Source organism: Dermacentor variabilis, chromosome 1, assembly GCF_050947875.1.
Source record: "Dermacentor variabilis isolate Ectoservices chromosome 1, ASM5094787v1, whole genome shotgun sequence".
NCBI classification, from domain to species: domain Eukaryota; kingdom Metazoa; phylum Arthropoda; class Arachnida; order Ixodida; family Ixodidae; genus Dermacentor; species Dermacentor variabilis.
In genome coordinates this window covers 265,357,287-265,376,522 of record NC_134568.1, presented here as the reverse complement: position 1 = coordinate 265,376,522, position 19,236 = coordinate 265,357,287, and the positions used below count along the sequence as shown (strand labels likewise).

The 19,236-nt window shown below is 40.7% G+C and overlaps 1 protein-coding gene across 2 annotated transcripts in view; it reads left to right on the top strand.

Moving 5' to 3' along the window:
• RanBPM (Ran-binding protein M) overlaps positions 1-19,236 on the top strand; it is a 55,237-nt gene continuing 36,001 nt past the window's right edge. Inside the window, exons 1-7 of one of the 2 annotated variants that reach the window (XM_075674881.1) lie at positions 1-230; positions 1,604-1,768; positions 5,267-5,457; positions 12,308-12,409; positions 12,500-12,582; positions 15,437-15,549; positions 17,093-17,533. In XM_075674881.1, the coding sequence (XP_075530996.1) occupies positions 38-230; positions 1,604-1,768; positions 5,267-5,457; positions 12,308-12,409; positions 12,500-12,582; positions 15,437-15,549; positions 17,093-17,533 (1,288 nt within the window). In that variant the 5' untranslated portion in view covers positions 1-37. The remainder of the gene's footprint in view (positions 231-1,603; positions 1,769-5,266; positions 5,458-12,307; positions 12,410-12,499; positions 12,583-15,436; positions 15,550-17,092; positions 17,534-19,236) is intronic. The other variant, XM_075674873.1, reaches the window with a different exon arrangement.

The window sequence follows — 19,236 nt, the reverse complement described above, 5'->3', positions numbered from 1 at the left end:
ATTTTACGTAAATGCATCCGGGTAACTCGGTACTACAATGGCGACAATGAATCAGGCTTTTAGTAATACTGAATCTACAACATCGTATTCGCAGCAACCAACTGATCGTTTGAAGTTGTTGTACCCCACAGTGAATGAAGAAGAAACTCCTCTTCCACGTTCTTGGAGCCCAAAGGACAAATTCACCTACATAGGCTTGTCACAAAACAATCTTCGAGTACACTATAAAGGTTAGTGGAACTGCAAGCGCCTCTGAAGTAATTTGCTTATGATGCTTTCACATATTTTACTTTCATTTCGCAGGCGTCTAAATTCTGATCAGAGTGTTGTTACTGTAGTAATACTCTAGCGTTGTGCATTGCGTTTGCGATGCCTAGCTGTGGCGTCGTGACGCATATGAAGTTTCAGCTGTTCGCAGCCGAGCAAGCTGCTGACAGCTAGCGTTCAAGCAGTTTCGGACGCTAACTTTCGTTTTACTTTCACTTAATTGTGTGACATCTAGATGGTTGCGATAGTTACCGTCGTTAGCTTTCTTTTGTACAAGAATTCAATATTGCGCTCATTAAGAACTAAAATTAAACACATTTATTGTTGCGCTTACTGCTGCATTTATTTCTTAATTGTATTATTTACGGTGGTAATGCATCTCCGAATTGCTTCTCTTAGGTGTGCTTCCCACTCCTTGCGTCATATGGCGGTCATTGTCAATCATTGATGATCAAAATCTTGCGTGCAGCTTGAGGTCGATAATTTACATTTGTTTGTTTACTATGTGAGCTGCACCAGCGCCTGCTGTACTTGCTGCACTAGGCCTACTGGCAATTTTACCCAATTCTGGAGTACTGAAGTTGCACTGTGTTCACATTGCTGTCTAAAATATTCGCTGCAGTCGAGCTTGGGCGCACTGCACATGCTTGTGTTGCTGATAGAATTAATGACTATTGCGCAAATATTTGGTCAGCGTGTGTTGCGTTCTGGTTATAGAACTGGTGAACTTGTGTTGCTGTCTTTCTTCATTTGTCGGGAACTTGGCGAGATGGCAAGATCTCAGTCCTCGTGATTTGAGTGTTGCTGGGGCACTGATCGATATAAGAAATAAATGGTTCGCACCAAAATTTCTATAACAGTAAAAGGATCATCGTTGCGTTACATATACATAGAGTATACTACATTGGCGGAACCCCACCTTTAATTACACTGCAATTACAGTTAATGCGATTAAAATTCACTCATATATATGGGGGTTTCCATAAACCATTGAATACGTATGGATCACATTTTCAAGTGTTCTAGTAAATGAATGTGCTGTGTGTGTCTCCTACGACAAGTGCACATAGCACATCCATGACGTGCTATTGGGTATCCACTCATCATTTTCACTGGGGTGTGTTAATTCTTTATTGTTCATAGCTTTGCTATTTGAACTGATTACACAGCTGTTTTTATTAGTTTTTTACAGGTTTGCTTTGTAGAATACATTTTTTACCTATCTCTTAATCACCTGAGAAAATGCCTCTGGCCCAGATTGCCATTTTAGTCACTTTAGCACGCACACACACACAAAAGACCACATAACCAATATTTGTTATGTGCTTTCCTGTAGGTGTCGGCAAGAACCACAAAGACGCCGCTAGTGTTCGTGCTACACATCCAATTCCTGCAGCATGTGGCCTATATTACTTTGAAGTGAAGATCGTCAGTAAAGGCAGAGATGGCTACATGGGTGTGGGCCTGTCTGCTCAGGGTGTCAACATGAACAGACTTCCTGGTCAGTTTCTGGACTTGCTTTGGTGATGTAGTATCTGTGTTCAGTATATTTTTATCATCATGTATGTCCATTGAGATGAACCAGAATGCTCTCTTTTGTAAAGTTCAACCAAGTAGCAAAAGTAAGTCTGTCGGTATAAGCATTGTTGCCCCCCGTGGACATCAAAGACAATGTGTGTTTATGCATTCATGTGCAATTACATAGTGCTGTTAAGACAGATTTGTAACAGACCTGCTTCAGCTGTAGGCAACAGCATGTTTGAACTACATCAGTCAAACTGCCACATCTGCTGCATGCAGGTTAGTGCAGAATCTAGCGCTGTCGTACGCCAGCATACAAGAGCCCTGTTTATGCGATGGAGCTTTGTCTGAAGCACATGACTTGCTTTCATGGCCTTTCTTTTTCTTTTCGTGCTTCCTAAATATATTGTACTCTTGGAAAGAACAATATATTTTCATGGCACATTTTTGAATATGGTGTTGCACATTTACACCTTTGAAGTTTTAAGTTACTTCACTCTGATTTTCTTAATGCAGGATACTCGTGGGGAAAAAAAAGCAAAATGCATGCAACATTCAATGCCTCCATTTATTTGTTGTGTGACTTGTTTCCATCTGCATAAAATTGCCTTTTGTTCTCGTACTAAGGTTGCTTGAATTAACATTTTTTTTTTCATAATAAATTGGCACAATGTTTTTCCTTTTGTGGAAGGGATCAATGATCAATGTTACCATGTATATGTGTGCTAAACTTAGCCTGAAGTGAGCTCTGGCTTAACAAGACCGTCTACTGTCCAGAATGCCTTGATATTGTGTGCCACCGTAAAGATTGTGTCACAAAATGATAGAAACAGGCATGGGTTTATTCTTTAAATACAAATTCGTATGTTTAATTTTGTGTAGAAAGCCCCCAAAGGTTTCCAACACACAACAGAGGAACTTTGTAACTAGATAAGTTGTCGTCACACATGCTCTCCGATAAATATGCATGCCTTACTTATGCGCTGGACCTTTTGCACCTTTACTTTATCTCTGTGGGTGTAATTACAAAGAGTTTATTCTGTAAAGTGGCACTGCTTTTTGCTCCATGTATTATCACATAGCAGGAGCTCAGAATTTTGGATTAATCCAATAAACTCTGAAAAGCACTCAGTGGCAAAAAAAAAAATATTTGGATTTATCTGAAGAATTCAGAATTTTGGGGCCCTCAGTTCTGGTCATGTGACCATGCTCTGACTACGTTTGTAGAAAAAGTGTGATAAGCTGAAAGCATTTATCATGACAACCAACTCACACAACTGAGGTTCATCAAGCTGAGGTTCTTTATGAGAAATTCAAATAAACTACTCTCAACAGTTAAAATTAAAAGTGGAGTCTACTCTTGTATAATGTGTACTGTCTCTATGCCATGCACCTGCTGGCACTGCTAAGTTGATGAAATGGCACATCTGCAAGAACTTTTGTGCGGATGTCAACTATGACATTGTCGACAATAGGAAGTGCTGTGAAGTCATTAACAGCTTCTGAAAATACTACAACAGCAAGTCATTCTGGTAGTGCACTCAGATTCGTGAACCCAGACGTTAAGGTGGAACTGCCAACATTGTTCAAAATGTATGAGCAGTTGTTTTCTGTTGTTTTACTACTGGAGCATCGCGGTGCACCTTGCTGGCAAGAGTTCTCAATATCAGTCGTATGCCCTTGAATAAATTGTTGAGCCTCTATTTTTCTGGAGAATGCATGCCTGAGACTGGCCAGTCCTTTCATGTACTGAGCTGGATGTACTGAGTCTTCATGTATGCCGTGCGAATGTTGAAAGGGCATTCTTGATGTTTAATTCTCAAATTGGAAAGAGTGCACCACTATGGTCGAGCCAGTATCAATAAATATGCCATATATATTACAGTATATCGATAAAACCTTCTGCTAAAGTTGTCTGTAAATAAAAAAGTTCCTGTGACTGGCTGTTTCTGTTCCTGTTCAAGGCTGTCTTAGTGGTGCGGGTGAAACTGGGAGATGAGTGCAGTGCTTTTAAAAAACCCTAAAACCCCCACATTTTATTGCATCGTAAAAGAAAGCTCTGCTAAACTCCGATTTTTTAGATTGAATTTAATCTTGCATGGCCACAAAATTAACTGAAAATGCAGAACTCTACTACACATAGCTTACTATGCAGCATTTGTGCCCATTTTAGTATACCTGGCGCTTAACTCATGTGTTTCATGTGTGCTTCTCCTGTCTCCCTACCGGCTTCCTCTTTCATGCCTTGATGATGTTTCCATTCTCTTTTGTGGTTAGTCTCATCAGAGCGCCTGTCTAGGCAGTGCTGCCATCAGGCAAGCACCCTCACTGCCTCTCTTAAAACTGCTTTTAAAACTGCCTCTCTTAAACTTAAAACTCTTATTAAAACCTTTTTTAAGTTTTTAATTGCGCATCTTTCTAGTTCAGTTTTTGCAGCACACAGTGGCAATTGCTCTCTGTGTTGCCGCCGACACCTGTACACATTTATTTGAGGGATCTTGCAAAACTTTATATATATATATATATATATATATATATATATATATATATATGTGTGTGTAACATTGTTTATTCTGCTCATGTGTCCTGAAGACCCCCTTTCATCAGCTGACCACATCTCTTTGGTTTCACAGGGAATACTGGTCTTAAAAGCTGCACAATCTACTGTAATGGTACTGTGTTGTACAAGGTGATTCATTCAGTTCACTGTTTAAAGGGAATATGGTAGCATGTGGCCAATGCTCTGTGCTACAGGAGAAACAAGTGCCATAGAAAATAAATTGAAGACTCAGAAGGGGTTACTTTAGGTGCTGTACATTGAGTGCCAGATGTCTTATTACTTAAGTGGTCACTTGTACTATGTTCTTCCAGAAATTATTACTATGCTGTTGCATAAGAAGTTAATCACTTGTCATGCGGTATGCCGAAAAAAAGCCTGCTTCACTGCAAAAACAGCACTTGACAGTAACAGACAGCGTGCCAACACCCATCTGCAACTGCACACTAACTTTGAAAGCACTTGCATCTGGCACTGAGTAGTATGCCTGCCAGACTTATTTCCAGCCTGTTTTTATCTGTTTATTGCTTCACTGTTGTTTGTTTGAAAGGCCAAGTGCCAAAATTGGTCCTACTTGTTTACAACAGACAGAAACGCGGTATAATTTTTGTATTAAAGTGTCAAGTGCAGCTAGGTATTTCTGAAATTTCTTATACGTCTTACTCACTGTTATACATCGGACAGCACTGTTGCAAAAGAATTGCATTAAGTGCTAGAGCTAGTGTTAAGGCTGAAACATTGCTGATTAGTATTGTGTTCACTTTTGCTGCAGCTTATGATTGGCTAACTTTAGCTGCAAATAAGTCAGTGCTTGCTAGTGTTGAATGCAAGACAGATTTACTGGCATTTATGTCTCTTATGGCACTTTATCTATAGTATAGGAAACTCACAGTATCTTTGGACTTCTTTTTTTTTTTTCAGGTTGGGACAAACATTCATATGGGTACCATGGTGATGATGGCCATAGTTTTTGCTCTAGTGGTACTGGCCAGCCTTATGGCCCAACGTTCACAACTGGCGATGTGATTGGTTGTGGTGTCAACCTTATTGACAACTTGTGCTTCTACACAAAGAATGGCCATAACCTTGGGGTTGCCTTTACAGACTTACCGGTGAGGGGATAGCTGTGTTTAGGCCTCTAGCATAAGATATGCAAATGGTTAAGTTACAATTACTTTACAGAATATTTTACATTTTAGGTATAGAATGTCTTGTTAACTGCATAATCTTGTTATAGATATCTGCATGTGTAATTGAATACCATGGTTTAAGGTGACAAATTTCTTGTGGTCAAGTTTGGCTTTTTGAGCAAAATGAATGAGTTGTAATGTTTGTAGGCAGTGAAATGCTGGAGTGGTTTTTCATGCATATTGATACCATGTGATAAAGGGAGAGTACCTTACTGTCATATGTTGGTAAAATTCAAATAAGTGGGAGTATCCAAATAGTGAAATTTTCTAATTGAATGAAATGCAATTATTCAAGAAACTGAGCATGTGTTGGTGGGCTAGTTGGTTAAGCATGATTACAAAACCAACGCCGAATAAAACAACACACGAAGAAAGGAGACACGAGCGCCTACGTGCTGTCTCGTGTCTCCCTTCTTCGTGTGTTGTTTTATTCGGCGCCGCTTTTGTAATTATTCAAGAAATATGACCTTTAAATATTGGAACATTTTCATATTTTTAAGCAAGTGAAATAAACATTCCATGAAGTCCATTTAGTAAAGAGAGTCGTATATTTATATCATTTGATATGATGCCTTTTAAACTAAGACACCCGGTCAACTGAGGAGATTGTTAATGAGATTGAAAGGTGATGGTACCTGGAGCACGATGACAATGACAGTAATCATAAAAAAAAAGGAACAACACACCACAAGATGCACATAGAGTTTTGTGTTCATTGGATGAACTGAGTGTAAAAAAAAAAATTATGGGGTCTTATGTGCCAAAACCACGATCTAATTATGAGGCATGTCATAGTGGGGAACTCCGGAAATTTGGACCACCTGGGGTTCTTTAACGTGCACCTAAATCTAAGTACACGGGTGTTTTTGCATTTCGCCCTATCAAAATGCAGCCACCGTGGCCGGGATTTAATCACGCGACCTTGTGCTTAGCAGCCCAACACCTTAGCCGCTAAGCAACTACGGTGGGTGAGCTAAGTGTAATGCTACAGAATGCTAATATGATGAGAATGGATAAAATAAATTGTTTTGCCTAAGTTGTTACGCAAGAAATCTGTAAGCTCTCTGAAAGGCTAGGTATTCTTATTGAATGACAGGAAATTATTGCAAAGAAGTTATTACAGCCAAACCTCGAAATAACAAACACAGATGTATCAAAGTGAATATAAAATTTGGTTGGTCGCACTTTATTCAATAGCGTAAACTCCTCCTTTGAATGAAACCAAAAATTATTGATTGGAAACAATATCAGTTAGAGCGAAGCAAATTTGTTTACACATGGCTAAAAATATCCATTCTAGCAGTAAAAATGCCAAATAGGCACTGACCATGTTTTAGATGCCACACTGTGTGCCACTCTTTTTTTTTTTTTTTTTTTTTGCGTGATCCATGCGTGCGATGCTGCAAACATGGCAGCTGTCAGCAGTTGCAGCCCTGTCTTGTTGGCACCAAACCAACTTTGGTTGCCAACCCACGGCACTGGTTAGGCCTAGCAGCCTAGGTAGTATGGTTGTGATAAAAAATGACTGATGGAGTGACTGGTAACAAGCCGGAAGCTTTCTACCAATATGTTTGTACCAGTAAGCATCACCAGAGATTGTGCTTAAGATTACCCACATGAGCTAGACTGATGGGCACATATAGTGGTGGAGTTAGTCTGCATGCTGGCCTCGCCATGTCTGAAAAATCAGTTGGCAACTGTACTTACCAAGCGCAACCTGTAATTCATAGCGGAAACTTTCTTTGCTCCATTTTGAAATGGCACATTATGTATGTGCATGCATGAACGGCCTGGACTGCAGCTTGGCTTGGCTTGGTTGGATTGTAGCCAGTGTGGTGGTCTCGTGTGATCACAGTGATTGCATGGTTGTGTATTAGGGACACGGCAAAGCGCATGTATGTAATTTATTGTTGTTCCCATGCCATGTATTGGCACAAGCTGCCAACGAGCCTTCAAAATCCACAGGGGACCGTTTGCTGTCCTGGCAGAGGCATCACGCTTGTGTTTTATTTTTTATTTTATTTTTATTAACATGATCAGTGATCACATTTATCTCTCATTTTCATGATACTTGTAATGAATACTGGATATAATGATGGTACTTTTGTCTTGTATGCAACTTCAAAATTCATTGCAACGAGGTTCAACTTCATTATTTATTTATTTACATACACTACCGGGCTTTATTAGAACCTAGACAGGGGTGGCTATAAGCAACTCAAACCATGGCAGTAAACACACAATTTGTTATCGGATTGAAGTACAGTGTGATCATCCACTAGCGGAGAATATTAAGTGCTAGTACTAACAACAGTTGTGAACGAAGGAAGATAGCTTTTCATAGTTTTTGTATAACATTTTCTGGAAGTCTGTTTGTCTCGGGCTGATCTTAAGGATAACTAATACCAAATGCAGTCTTTCGAGAGCCGTTGTTCTACTTTTGTACTATTTATTTATTTATTATTTATTTCATAATACTGTGAGCCTGTCTCAGGCTCTGACAGGAGTGGAATGTACAATAGGTGGTACAACAGGTTTGGTGTTCCGGAACATGAATGAAAAGATACATAACTTATATAAAGAATAGAATCAAAAAGTGTGCAGAGTTGTAGAAACATACAATTCATGACTCCTAATCAAGAAGGCTATGGCTACAACACATTTACGAAAGCATTTTCAAAGAAAGATTCAACATTCGCAACAAAAAAATCAACTGACACATCATTCACAATATGGCGGGGCAGGCTATTCCATAGTTCTATGGATCGAGGAAAAAAAGAAAATTTGAATAAATTACATCTAGCAGCAAATGGCCGTATGCACAAGTCGTGATTGGTTCTTTTGGAGCGGTGGTGAGGTTGCTTTAGGTATACGTCCTTAGTTATGTTTCGTGTAACCCACAGTATTATCTCATTTATATATCGGCTTCTATCAGCTAATGCATGGTTGCCAAATAAAAGATTTACTTTCTGATAAAGTGAAGATAGAGCAATTTCTATGGCAACAGGAGTAAATAAAATGCAGTGCACATCATTGAACCTGTTCAAATTTTGTGATTAGTGTTTTAGTCTGTGGATATGTGTCTTTAAGTTTGAGTCTTATTAACATATTATGAGCTGTTAGCCTTGTGTCTTGTAGCCTACCATTTTGTTATCTTTGCCGACTATATTATCAGTATGCGATGTCAAGGGTAAATGTGACATAATGTGGACCCTCATGTATTTGTACTCCATTATTACATATAATCACTTCTTTCCTCTGTAAAGTGGATGCATAATTTAGTGGTCAGTGTTCCTGCATTATCTGCTTCATATGGTTGCTCAAAAAAAGGGGCCATTTCACAACAGTTGTGGCTCTCCAGCAGCTAGACTAAAAACAGTTACTACTTGCATCTCCATTTCTCTCCGTAGACTTGAATAAGTGTTGTTATGGATATTAGAAAAGAAACAAATATTAAATAATTTTGAACAGTCAACTGTCAAATCAAATACAGATTGAATAGCAAAGACTATTGCATTTGTATTCAGAATTCCAAATATTTGCACACGCATACAAATAACATGTTTCCTTTACTAAAGCTTTCTACACATGTTGGTGCTATAGCTAAGTTGTTATACAATGTGCGAACATTTTTTTTAAACGTCAAATCTACTTTAATGATTCGCAGGATGCACAGAGATTAGCACAATTAACAGTTGCAGTCCACTTGTAATAGTACTTCACATACAGCAATATTTTTGCTGACTATATTAAACAAAAAGTGCCAAACACCACCCAAGATATAATGGTATATTGTATAATTATCAGGTTTGCTTAGGCAGCATCATATAATATGAACTGCACTGTATCCAGTAGTCTGATGTAGTAGAATGAAGGTATAGCAAGCTCCTCTTGTTCGTTATACACCTGTTTGAAAACAGTGCAATAAATGGAACACATGCACTGGACTACTTATGATGAACTACAGCATTTCATAACTGAAAAGACAGTAAAAAACTATTTCAATTATTGTCATCTCATTATAATTATCCAAAAAATAATTTAAAGTAGTAAAAATACTTTATTATAATGTTTGACATAAACTGAAGTAAGTTTTTAATTACTTTATAGCTCAGGCATTTTATTTAGCATCCAATGATTAATCTCAACATTGCAGTTAAACGATTCCAAATAGGCTGATTGTCAATGCTATTGTAAAGTGTGTAAGGTTCTGTCAACACTGCTTCACTTCAGCAAAAACTGCAACAAAACCAGACACCACGAGTAACACATGGTTGCACATTTTGATAATGTTCTTACATGCTCAGAGTTGAGTACTGCTTGCTCATGTTGAAGCTCCTTGAGCCCACATATCTTTATTTGAATTTAAATTAAAGTTTGGGTTATCTGAAGTTTAGTAAAATGTTATGTGTAGCAGAATTAGCAGTAAGATAACACAGAAAAGCATGCAAGAACAATAAATTTGGAACCTCTGGGATTTCAGAGCCATAAATGCACAACCATATCAGTGATGCAAATTCGTAGTGACCACTTCCAACACGCATGGCAGTTTTATTGTCACATTGTTGGAACAGTGATGACTTCAACACTGCTGAAAGTGCGAGTTAAGAATCTAACTCTTTATTTGTTTGAACTTAGGCCCAAAAAGACAGGCAACTGTTTAACCGTGACGATAGCGTTGAGCATAGTCATTGTGTCCAAAATTTGCAGGTAAAGTTAATCCGCTATTTATACTGTAAGTGCGCCTCACATTCTTTTATCTTTTTTATTGTATATAGTCATCATTATCATATACCTCATCTTCTTCCCGGGGTTCTGCCTAGGAGCAGCCGAATAAAAGCACTGGTTTGGCTTTATCTTTTAGAAGTGGTAGAGGCATGGTGATGAAGTCTGGCTATGGAATCCTGTTTGCAAACATGGCTTGTGTGGGAAATTCCTTCATCAATACCTTGGCCCTTACATCTCCAGTTGCAATCTTTGGCAAAAAGACTGGTCAATTATCGCATCACACCGGTCTACTCAGTGTCCAGTCACCGTCGCTGCATTATAGAAATTGTTCATGTTTCGTTGAATTTTGCGGCCAGGCAAACAAAATAGCACTTCTGTTAAATGAGGAATCAGTGCTAATGCTCTTTATGTTCCTCTTCTTTATAATCATCATGATCCTAGACCTAATCTTTTGGGTGTTCTGTCTGGGTGCTGCCAAATGAATGCGTTGGGTTGCCCTCAGTCTAACAATGCATGTGTCACTGCACATTCCAGAGTAATTGCTGGGGATCACATACATAAAAAAAAGTACAAGACCCTTTTTTGCTGTAGAATTAGCGTCCACATTCTACAAATTTCAATGCATGTTGGCACATCTTGTGCTGAGCAGTAACTATTTAACAGTGATAATCCAGGAAAATATGGGTCACTACCAGGAGGAGAACAATGCACATGTGGCAGTATTGAACATTCTTTACCTTAAAAATATTGTACTCTCAACCATCCTTGTTGTATTGCTTAGAAAAAAGGCCACTGTCTTCTTTGTCTAAGTGAGCCCCAAGATGAAAGTGGTTGCCTGGTCATTGACAAACAGTTGCAAGTTATGACCTTTCAGATAGCCTCTGAAATACTTCAGTGCCATGACCTCTGCCAGTTCCTCTTTGTTGTTGTGTATTGTTGTTGCACCTTCAAAAACATTTACGAATTATAACCAGTCACTTTTAGCTTTTAGATAGTGAAGAGCATCACGCTTCATGTCTGGCCAGGTAGCAGAGCGGCACACCTTGGGGAAGTCTTAAGGCCGCTCACATGCCTGGCCAACCGTGAATCGTGGAAATAGCTCAAGGTGGCTTTCCTTAGACTGCGGGGTGTGTCTCCCTTGCTGCTAACGTAAGTTCTATTGGTAGAGGATGCATTCTTCTTCCATCCTTGTTCCATTGTGCGAAGCATCCATGTATAATTTGAGGGGCTTGCTGGAATCGGGCAGCAAGAGAATTGGGTCTGAAGATCCGGCCCAGACAAAGTGCTCGTAGGCTTCCTCATGATCATTTTCTATGCGAAAGGTACATTTGAGTGAGCTTGGTGAGAGATGAGCTCTTCAGCATATTCTGGCAAATACACAGAGGCCTGTGAGCCTGAGGAAGGGTGAGTGCATGAATATCGCAAGGTTCACAAGTTTCTTTTTCCCTCTGCACGGACTCTTCTTTTGTTGTTTCAATCTTGCCATGTGATACTATTCCAAGAAAAATGACCTGATTCTGGGAAAGACTTGCTCATTCCGCTGTTTATCCTCAATTTATATTTCCTCAAGGCTTCCAGGACTCGTGAGAGGTGGTTTTGGGGTTCCTGTTTTGTGCGAGAATAGATTGTAATGGTGCCACTGTAGACATTGAAAAATTTCCTAGAAAATCATTGAGCATGCTAACATTAATTGTAGCAGTGTTACTTCTTCATCTCTCTATAACATCTGTGTAGTTTCCACAGAAGTTTTTGTATATTGGACAGAGGGTTATTGCTCTAACGTCTGAGTGATTGATGGTCATTGTACTTTATTGTGCCTTTATTACATTTTTGTGTACTCTACTTTGTTTACTTTCTTCGATATTTAAAAAGGCACAGTTAATTATTGCAGTATTGGGTGAGTGAAGATGATTTGTTAAAATTGTCTTAATGAATAATTAAAGAGTATTTATCTTCCTAATGATTGGCAGTAAAGCTTTAGTGGTAATTTGTGCGTTTTTTTTTTCTCCTGCCCCGTTTCTAATACACAACTTTTCATTTGCAGCCCAATTTGTACCCTACAGTGGGTTTGCAAACACCAGGTGAGGTGGTGGATGCAAATTTCGGACAGTCTCCCTTTGTCTTTGACATTGAAGACATGATGAAGGTGATTTCACTATGAGTGCACATTAATTTGCATTTTTTTAGAACCTCAGTATGATTTGTCTAATACATTGTTGTTGGCTGAATTTGAAAGGAGCTGATGATGCGGACAAGGACTACAATAGAGAGGTTTCCAGTCAATGACAAGCAAGGTGAATGGCAGACTACATTACACAGGTACTGTCAATTGTCATCTTCACTCAGTACTTTTGGTTTGGCATTTCTGATCGCCCCCCGCCGGTACATTTCTTGATAAATACTTAACCTTTCTGCACTCTCAAGTCTCCTCAATGCCAATCTTTAACGCAGTTCTTGCTGCTTCAGCATCAATAAGTGCAAGTACAAAGAGCAAAAGCAAAATGCATCAAAAAATATGGACACTGTCACTTGACGAAGACAAGTATCTCAGATGTGGAACTAAAATGAAGCCCTTTATTACATGTTCCACGAGCACTTGATTTCTGTTGTCTTCCAACACGCTTCTCATGATTGAGAAGACTTAAAGGGCCCCTCACCAGGCTACATAGCAAATTTTGGTTATAGAACGTTCCCTCTTGGGAATGTTCTATTGCAAGAATTTGTCAAATCGCTTCCTTAACAGCCGAGATAGAAAAATTTCAGTGCCGTGAACCCATGATTTCAGGAGGCGAGCATCATTTCCAAGAGAGAGACTCGCTCCACTTGCCCCGTCGAGCCTCCGCAAGTGAAATTACTTGCCTGCGTTCTCTCATACCAAAGCTGGAGGATTGCGTGATGCATGCGTCATAGGCCCTGCCATTTTAAAAATTTTGTTGTTCTCTTTCGCTGTGCGGTGCACTTTTGGTAATGGTTGCATGCGCAAGCTGTTGCCTTCTCCTTTCACACAGCGCATAATTTTGCACACTGTGCATGAGAACATCTGACTAGCGGTATAAGTCAGTGTTACATGAACACTGAGGCAGACACAAGTGGATTACAGAGCATGATCGCGCGCGACTGCACGTAGTAACAAGCAGATGAATCGGAAGTACATCTCTCCTGCTGCAGTGCAAAGTAAAAAAAGAACATGCAGACATTCAGTTTGTGTATTTTATTTCTCTAAACTTTAATTCCTCTATTGAAGCAACAGATTACACAAATAACAGATGTTTCCTTGAATAATTCTCGAAGTCACGAGTCACTAAAAGAGACGTCACAGCAAAGGCACATGTATGTAGGCGCACTAGCACGCGTACGTCATCCCTCCGGCTTGGAACACGGCACCCTTGAGGAGAAGGGCAAACAGCATTTAGTTTGAAATTTCAGCTCTTTCCGTGGCGCATAGCAATGTAATTCTTAGCAAGCACAATCGTCAGTATACATTGTATGCACTACGCTTGTCAGCTCAAAATGACCAGACCTGGTGAGGGGCGCTTTAATCCATTGGGACCTTCCTGACAAAAACTGAAAGAACTAATTTTTAAAGGTTAGTAAAGTTTGGTAGTTAAAAGTCATACATGCACTGTGCACCCACATTGTAATGGATATTCAACTCAGCATCTCGCAGCACCTCTGTGGCAAAAGCCTGTTCCGGCTAGGTTAGGTCACAACACAATGTTTGGTGAAACTGTGATATGTTTAGCAATTCTACTATCAAATTGTGTTCAAGGTCTTGGTTCAGATCTTGTTTAATGTGTGTCATCGTATCAGTCGTATTTGTGTTGCAGTAATGCTTGCTTAAACCTTCACCCTCCAGATTGCCCAGTTGTGGTGACAACAAGTAGGTTAACCAATCATAGTGCTTTGGTGGCTTTGGTATTCTGCTGCTAAGCACAAGGTCGCATGCTCGATTCTCGGCTGCGGAGGCCGCATTGTGCTGCGGTCAAATGTAAAAATGGTCATGTACTCAGATTTAAGTGCACATTAAAGTACCCTAGGTGGACAAAATTAATCCAGAGCCCTCCTCTACAGTGTCTTTCAAACCCGCTGGGAGTATCCCGGCCACGGCGGCCGCATTTTGATGGGGGCGAAACGTGAAAACACCCATGTACTTAGATTTAGGTGCACGTTAAAGAACCCCAGGTGGTCAACTAAATTTCCGGAGTCCTCCACTACGGCGTGCCTCATAATCAGAAAGCGGTTGTGGCATGTAAAACCACATAATTTTCAAACCCGCTGTGCACTTTCAAGGCAATAAACCCACAATTTTTTTTTTGACTCATACTTGTATGTTGCAGAAATTAAATAAGAATTTATCAAAAAAACTTTTGTGCGTTAGGTTATTTAAGCAGGAATTTTATATAGAAGAAGGAACTTTAAGCAGAAATATTATATAGAGAGGTTTTACCTAATGCCAATTTTCATGGCAGGAGGTACATGGTTAGCTCACAGAAGGTAATTCCTTAGTTATAATGTGTATTTGTTCATGCACATGTTAAAGTTATTTTCATTCGTGGACGTTGTTTCTGTGGCTTTGCTGTGGTTACTTCATGCGGGTACCCGCCGTGGTTGCTCAGTGGCTATGGTGTTGGGCTGCTGAGCGCGAGGTCGCGGGATCGAATCCCGGCCACGGCGGCCGCATTTCGATGGGGGCGAAATGCGAAAACGCCCGTGTACTTAGATTTAGGTGCACGTTAAAGAACCCCAGGTAGTCGAAATTTCCGGAGTCCTCCACTACGGCGTGCCTCATAATCAGAAAGTGGTTTTGGCACGTAAAACCCCATAATTTAATTTTTTTTTTCATGCGGGTGCAAGGTCGACTTGTAATTGAGCAATGCAGTTAAAAACACTGTGCTGTTCGCATTGCTTCTGAGCTTTGGTATGTGGTTGTGTGAGCTGTAAGCTACGTTTTCACAGTGGAGGTGCATGCATTACGTACTTTTAATAGTATGTAAAGCTCTAAGTAGTTGAAGTAGTATGGAGAGAAAGTGCTTGCACTCATCTCCTAATGAGCAAAAATGCTTCTCCAAAGCCTGCCTGCTTTGACAGTCAGTTTCTTGCTGCTATAATTGTTTGGTTATTATTGGCTTCTCTCTTTTCTGTTTATTTATTTTATTATTATTATTTGTTCCAGAGTTGTCCAGACTTACCTGATTCACCATGGTTACTGTGCCACAGCGGAAGCCTTTGCACGAAGTACTGGCCAGTCGTTTGACGAGGACCTTTCTTCCATTAAAAATAGGCAAAGTAAGTTCATGATGAGTTGTCGCACTTTAGGTTTGCAAACTGGAAGCAGACTCCAAGGCTCAAAGTAATTGTACTTGATACACACTTCAGCATAATAATGAAATCTTCACATATCTCAGCAGAATATATTATTTGTGTCATGTAAAATTTGACCAGAAACTTTTCTTTCCATTGACTGCAAGAGATTTGTGCCATTTAAATTTTACTGCAGTGTGTTTCGAAAAATTGTAGTGTGCATTTGTAAGCCTCTAGGAAGTCTCCTGTTCTACATTCAAACCTTGCTAAAACAAAGCCGCATCTGACACGAAAATACCTTCATTTTATTTGATATTCCAGTTAAGCATGGGGGGGGGGGGGGGTATTCCTCACACGCTGATATTGGTGGGAAACTTCCTAGATTTACTTCATTATGTTGAAGTTCAGCCGCATACAACTGCCGGTTTGCTTCAGAATGTTTCTTAGTTTATGCGTCGACTCTCATTACAGTAGACCCTGATAATCTGACATAAAACGTCGCTTTTTTCCAAAGTCCATAATATCTGAAACGCTTAACTTCCGAAACTTTCATCGCAATGTCTAACACCTTTATTGTAAAGAGTGAGTGACGGACGTTCAAAGTAAAAACAAACAAAAAAAAAGTTAGTTTTGCCCGAAAGGGGAAGCATCAATCGCTATAGCAAATTAAGCAAGCTAGGCGTGGCAGCAGCAGTGAGCGAGTTGATCTTCATGCTGTCTCCCGGTTTAATGCGAACTAAACGTCCAAAGCACAGTACATACGAAGCTACTGGCGCTGGACGCACTTTTTCCACATTGCAGATCGCTTTCAAGATATGGCGCCTGCGCTGGCGCAAACTTGGTGCACATCGCAGATTGCTTTCAAGATACAGCGCCCACACGGGCAAGCACTTTGTCTACATCTTAGATCGCTTTCAAGGTACAATGGCCTCCACGTAAGCAGCAGCCGCTGGAGTAGAATCCCCCACTCTGTCGCCTCCCCACTCCGTGCTTAGCGCGCGAAAGAAGACACCACGTTTCCGCCCCGCCTTCCTTCCTTGCGTGCGCGATATTAAGCCGCAATCATCGGCTGTCCCTCACAAGTCAGTTGTCAGCCTGTGTCAACACGGCACAAGTCCATTTTATATGCTCGATTTTTTAAAAAAATGCCGATAATCCCATCCGCTCTAGCCGTTCGTCCATTGTAGTGCGGTTTGTTAAAAGTGAACTTCATTGCATTAATAAAATAGGTAAACCAACTAAGGCTGAAATAGGGTCTGTTATATCTGAAAGTCTGTTGTAGGCAGGTCTGTTGTAACGAGCGTAGACTGTAATTAATATAAGAGTGGGTAAACATTATTCAGAGTATGCTGAGTTAGCACTGCTACTGTTATAAATTGACTTCTAAATTTTTTGCACAGAAAGAAGTCAACTATTTACTTCCAGCATTCGTAGAAAATTTGAAGATGTATCTATTTGTGAAATTGCAAAATAAATGTTTTCACTCATGATATACATCTGAGAGAGAACTGTTCTTTTGTCGCCTCAGGAATCCAGAAATTGGTGCTGGCAGGTCGTGTTGGAGAGGCCATTGAGACAACACAGAGGCTCTATCCCGGCCTGCTGGAAAACAATCCGAACTTGCTGTTTCTGCTGCGCTGCCGTCAATTTGTTGAAATGGTCAATGGTACAGACAGTGAAGTGCGACCAGCTAGGCGCTCGCCTGGCTCCAGCCCACGATTACTGCTACTGAGTTCATCACCAAAGTCAACAGGAAGTGATGTGGCCTCTAATGGAGTGGCAGCCTCGGACAGCAGCACGACAAATGGGGACACAGCACTGAATGGGGACCACAATGATGATGACTGTGGGACAGACATGGTCGTGGAGGGCAGTGAGGGACGGACAATGGTGGCTAATGGGCTAGACCCTGACAGCCGGCAGCACAATGGTCACTTTCATCGGCTAGACCTTGGGGATACAGATATGGGTGAGTGACCAACCTTTTGTCATCTTTGGCAGGGATGCACTCAGTGCTCTTAAAGTTAATTGAAGGGACTGGGACGTTGGTGTTGGTTAAATACCTAGGAAGTTGCACTTTGAGGTTGACACAGAAGCTCTTTAACTGTGGAACAAAAGTGCTTGGAGGGAGTTTTTCACTCACTGCGATAAGTCAATGGCAATGCTGTTCTTCTGGTGAGCACAAGGTTGCCACTTCAGTTCACCACCTTAGCAGCCGCATTCTAGTGGGCACTGAATGCAAAAATAATCTACTGTGAATCATGTGGTAAGCTTTCGGTGCACATCAAAGGGGCACTAAACATTTGTAAAGCGTGATAAGAAAATGTTCTTGATCTATAGGTGTAACTGCCGTCAACACATACAGTCGAACCCGGATATATATCGAACCCGCATATTTCGAATTGTTGGCTATATCGAACACGCAGATTACCCCCTTGAAAATACCATATTTACTCGCATAATGATCGCACCCCTGAATTTTGTCGTCAAAATTAGATTTTTAAAATTTTCCGTGTGATGATCGCACCGTGAACTTGCCACAGCGATATGTCGTGTGGTCGCGACATACCATCTGATGATCATATCAATACCAATAATACATACCAATAATGGTCGCGCTTACCATCTGTTGAATCCTACACGAACGACTCAAGACAAACCAGGCGGACTGCACGCACCGAACATTCTTAAGCAGTTGCCCCGTTTCATTCCTTCCATCACTTTCCGCACTTCCATGACATAAAAAAAAAAAAAAGCTACAACCAAACTTGCCTTTATTATGTGTAGGCCTTAAAATGGTTGTGGTCAACAATGACAACAAAAAAGGCGCCTTTCGATCCTTCTCGTCTGCACTTGTGGGCACGCAACAAATCGCGAGCGGCAACGATAGTAGCCACGTTTACACTGATACGTTAAAGTGTACCCTATTCGTACGCCAATGCTTGTAACACAGCTAAGATATTCGCCCACCTTTAGCGGAAACGTGCTGTATTAGGATAGTAGGAAAGACAAATGCCGCAGTTTCTGCAGCATGCCCGCCATGGGTTTCTGTACCCTCAAAGTGGACATGGCTACGTTATTGCCGCAAACTTGCCGATATTAACAATATTATTCATTACTGATACGGAAAAAACTGTTTCAATGCACGCATTGTACTCGCGAGAAGAAAAAAGAATCGCGTTCGGCTTGCTCCGCCGGCCGCCTATTTGTTGACCTGTTGTCATCCCGCAGCAAACGCGAAAAAAAAAAAGAATTTTTTCTTTTCGCGGGAAATTTAACCCACATAATGATCCCACCCCTGAATTTGCATCAATTTTTTTGACAAGAAAGTGCGATCATAATGCGAGTAAATACGGTACTATGTAAATGTATAGGACAATTGCGTAGTATATTGAATTCCATTTTCGCCGGACATTCGATATATCGAACGCCGTGCCACGCCCCTGAAAGGTGCGCTTTTCCAAAAGACATTCATGTCCGGTCCTCAGGGGAGAACATTTCCACAGAGTCAGTCAGCAGGCTCCTCCTCTGCGCATGCATGGCCTTCGCCTTGCGGCGGAGACTCGGAGCCTTTCTCCCATTTTTGCGCCCCACCGGCGCGAGCTCTCTCGCTCCTCCTGTACCGCCAGCGTGTGCATTGGGCAAGGTCATGGAGCTCAGTGAAGAGAGTGC